General features: G+C 34.5%; 1 protein-coding gene across 1 annotated transcript; it reads left to right on the top strand.

Moving 5' to 3' along the window:
• Positions 1-206: 206 nt before the first annotated feature.
• Positions 207-3,983, top strand: LOC110907179. Its single transcript, XM_035982778.1, has 6 exons — positions 207-265; positions 341-491; positions 1,093-1,599; positions 1,784-2,029; positions 2,158-2,891; positions 3,257-3,983. The coding sequence occupies exons 2-6, from the start codon at positions 341-343 to the stop codon at positions 3,911-3,913; spliced, it is 2,295 nt and encodes a 764-aa protein (XP_035838671.1). The 5' UTR covers positions 207-265; the 3' UTR covers positions 3,914-3,983.
• Positions 3,984-4,191: the final 208 nt, after the last annotated feature.

Raw genomic sequence — 4,191 nt, 5'->3', positions numbered from 1 at the left:
TCAAGATAGTGGGACACTATCCAAAATTTAGACGCGGGAATCTACTTGAAAATTTGGATTGTAATTTACAATAACGTGTCATACGAATAAAAATGACAAACTATTCATACATATATTAGTTTTTTTGACTTAGACGTTGACATTTAGTTTGAAACTCTATATAAATGACATAAACATAATGCATTTTCAAATAATCACCTCTCAAAGCATTTCGAATTACATTTTTCACACGTTAATTATAATCACTCAATCTGAAGCATTAGAGGTATAACTATCATTTTCTAGTCTGTTTATAGCGTGGAGAAATAAGATTTTAACGATTAATGGTATAACTGTGTAGATGACAAAGCAAACAGGCATGCAGTTGGCCTCAATCGACGAGCAGAAACCGTTAAGCCAACACCAGCAACAACAAATCAACGTTCCGGTTGCTTCACATTCAAACTCAGGGCCACCACCACCGAAGCTACCTCGTTCGGATCTAATTAACGGTAATATATGACTCCCATATTTGTTTCACTTGCCCGCATGGAACTAACACTTTCAATTGAGAATCGGGGAATTATGTCATTAGTTCTACATTTATTTTATTTCTTTTAGAAATTTTAGGTTAATATCAAAATATATGATACACTTTCAGTATTTATGTTTTATATCTTAATATAAAAGGATTGAGATGTCAAGGATCTCAAGAACACATAGAAGAAACTTTTCAGGCTTTATAAACAATCAAAAAGGATTTAGAGGTGATGAATCATAAACTTATACCAACGAGAATTAAAGTTCCTATGATATAACGACATCCTAACCGGGTGATCAGGTATAAAACAGAGATGACTTATAAATTAGCCAAAACGTTGTCGGAAAGATTGAGAATTTGCAGACTCTTCACTCTTGATCATATTAAAAGAAGTATTCATTATATGGTATGCATAGCTATATCTTGGAGAGCTTATTAAGATGGAATTGATTTTCAGCTCTCATCATATATGATATCTTTTACCTTTAAATGGCAATTTGATGCTTAATCTTAGTGTAAATGATATTGAAATGAATGGGTTACTAACTATTTGCCTTGGGATCACTTTAAAGGACCTAGAGAAGATTATCTCAAAATCGGCATCCCTCTATATGAAGCATCAATAAAATGTGATTGGAAAGCCGCAAAAGCCATTTTTGAGAAGTATCCACATATGGAGTTGGTAAGGTGCAGCATCACCGAAAATGGTGAAACGGCGCTTCATGTGGCTGCATCTGCAAAAGGTCCTAAACATATTGAAGACTTTGTGAAAAATCTGGTGGATCAGATGGACAATGATGACTTAGCACTTCAAAACAATAATCACAACACCGCTCTCTATTTAGCAGCTGCATCTGGAAACATTAAAGCGGTTAAAATTATGATGGAAAGGAACATTGCCTTGCTTACAATCGCCGGTAGTAATGGAACAATGATGCCATTGTACACGGCGGCGTTGTTTGGAAATGAGGACGTGGTGAAGTATTTGTACAATAACTCCAAGCAGTTGTGCGATGATGGTTGGACACCCCAGAATCGTGGTTGGCTGCTTTTGAAATGTGTTGAGAATGATTTATTCGGTAAGCATTGCATGTACTTATTACACCTACAGATTCAAGCTTTGGTACATCAAATATATTGAATATGTTGTTAATTGTTTTAATATATATGCATAAAATTTACTAAGAAGTGATATTATTAATTTAATATTGCAAAATAAACTTAAGTTAAGTTTCTCACAATGGGTTATCAAATCTTTCTTAGATGTCGCCTTAGAGATAGTGAAAACTTATCCGGAACTTGGTACTGGGAGTGTACTCGGAGTTTTAGCGCGTAAGCCTGAAGCATTTCCTGAAATAAAAATTGATTTCATTTCAAGAACCATCAATTGGGGTAAATATCACTGCTCCAAGATGATTATTACACATCAACCATCACAAAATAAGTATATAGATTCGTCTCGAAAGCATGAACCATTTCCTGAATCAAAATATAACATCTTCAAGTCAGGTAAACATATCTACTCATTGTTGTTTATACACATTATCTTCACTAAATTCAAATTATACACATGCAAATGTTTGTATGTGCCTAAGTATTGGTACCATCAATTTGGATTCTTTTGGGGTTGTTTTCAGTTTCGGCATTCATTGGTGTAAAGGGGGGATCTCGTGAAAAGGAAGATTACGCAATGCAATTATTAAGAATCATTTGGGGAAATATTGCGAAAAAATCTAAGAAAGACATCGATGATATAATAAGAGGACCTGCTGATTTGAAGCAAGACGACAAGCAAACTTCTGGAATTATAGACCAAACTCTAAAACTACAAAAACTCATCTCTGAACGTATAGTGAGCATGCATGTTGAAATTCAAAACAAAATTAGAGGCGTGATGCTAGATATCAGAAAGGAAGATCAAGCTCTACAGCTTGAAAAACTTATTTCTGAACATATAGCCAAAATGCATGTTGAAACACAAAACATAATTAAAGGGCCAACAACTTTGAATTTTCCACATGTTGCATTGTTGGGAAATACAAAGAAAACACACTCTTCTCGAATATTGTTTGTTGCTGCAGAAATGGGTAATGTTACATTTGTAGTTGAGCTCATCCGTCAGTATCCGGATCTCATATGGAAGGTAAATGATAACAATCAAAGTATCTTTCACATTGCTGTTAAACATCGCCATGAAGGTATCTACAACTTGTTATACGAGATAGGCTCAATGAAGGATTTGATTACTCCGCTCAAAGATAAAAAAGACAACAATATGTTGCATTTAGTTGGGAAGAGTGCAAAGCAAAAACGACTAGAGGATGTATCAGGAGTTGCTTTACAAATGCAACGAGAACTATTATGGTTTAAGGTATACATATTTTTCTCTTGTCTTTCTTCTTTCTTTCCTTAATATTTCGGTCTAGGTTATGTTTCATTTTTAATAGGCTCAAAAAATAAGTTAGCTCAATGGAGAATGAATCTAAATGGATTGAAACTCACACTAGTATCCTATTCCCATATGGATTGAAAATCCTCAAAGAAGTATTTTTAAGGTGCAGCCACTCATCAAAAATTAATATTGTTAATGTGTGGTTTATTTAAAAAAAATCAAATAAAAATGAATTCAAAAGACATTGGTGGTCGATTCGACCCATGAAAGTGGCCTAACATGCTCATCTCATTGGCCATTATTACAATGAGTATAAATTCTGACATTCATATTTTATTTTGTAGGAAGTAGAGGCGATGATCCCTCCTTCTTATAGAGAAAGGAAGAATAAGGATGGTCTAACTCCGTATGAGTTATTCACAAAGGAACATAATGAACTGGTTACACAAGGGGAGAAGTGGATGAAAGGAACAGCTAGTCAATGTATGGTTGTTGCAGCCCTTATTGCAACTATAGTATTTGCTGCAGCTTTTACGGTTCCAGGTGGATATGACCAAACCAATGACAAAACCAACGGCCAACAAAATGGTATTCCTGTCTTCCATTCCAAAGCATCCTTCATGGTTTTTGTTGTGGCAGATGCCATTTCTCTGTTCGCATCCTCAACTTCAATTCTTATGTTCTTATCTATCCTCACGTCTCGTTATGCTGAACGTGATTTCTTGGAATCTTTACCTACAAAATTGATGTTAGGACTGGCAACTCTTTTCCTTTCTATAATGACCATGACAGTCGCTTTTAGTGTCAGCTTTTTCGTACTTTACCGTAAGGGTTTGTTATGGATGCCGATCATCATCTCCGTGTTTGCAGTGTTACCTGTCCTCCTATATATGGTGTTACAATATGGTCTGTTTATCGATGTAATTAGATCGACGTATGCTTCTAGGTACCTCTTTAAACCTCAAAAACATGTTCTGTACTATAGAAACCCAAAGGTCTAAAAATTGTCATTTATTTATTGTAATTATTTGTTTAGGCTGTAATTTGTAAGATGAGTATGCATTTTTTTTCCGTGATTGAAATTTGAAATTGTTTTTTCAATGGCCCAGATTCACTTGCATTTGGGCTACACATGACGGCCCAGTTTTACATGTATATGTAACCTATTGATTCAACAAATGTGATCTTTAATTTTATTCACTTTGTTTGTTATTAATTATTTAAGAATAGCATTGAAGTCTTTTAATATATATTAGCATGAGTTGTTTTTAATTATTCA

Source organism: Helianthus annuus, chromosome 14, assembly GCF_002127325.2.
Source record: "Helianthus annuus cultivar XRQ/B chromosome 14, HanXRQr2.0-SUNRISE, whole genome shotgun sequence".
Taxonomy (NCBI): Eukaryota; Viridiplantae; Streptophyta; class Magnoliopsida; order Asterales; family Asteraceae; genus Helianthus; species Helianthus annuus.
Note: the sequence above shows the minus strand (reverse complement) of the source record. Positions and strands in the feature narration are given on the sequence as shown.

What these genes read in the sequence shown, in the direction of transcription:
- LOC110907179 (XM_035982778.1), top strand. Translation starts at nt 341, where the DNA reads ATGACAAAGCAAACAGGCATGCAGTTGGCCTCAATCGACGAGCAGAAA. An exon ending in TCGTTCGGATCTAATTAACG is followed by an intron (nt 492 to 1,092) that starts GTAATATATGAC and finishes ATCACTTTAAAG; the next exon opens with GACCTAGAGAAGATTATCTC. An exon ending in ATATAACATCTTCAAGTCAG is followed by an intron (nt 2,030 to 2,157) that starts GTAAACATATCT and finishes GGTTGTTTTCAG; the next exon opens with TTTCGGCATTCATTGGTGTA.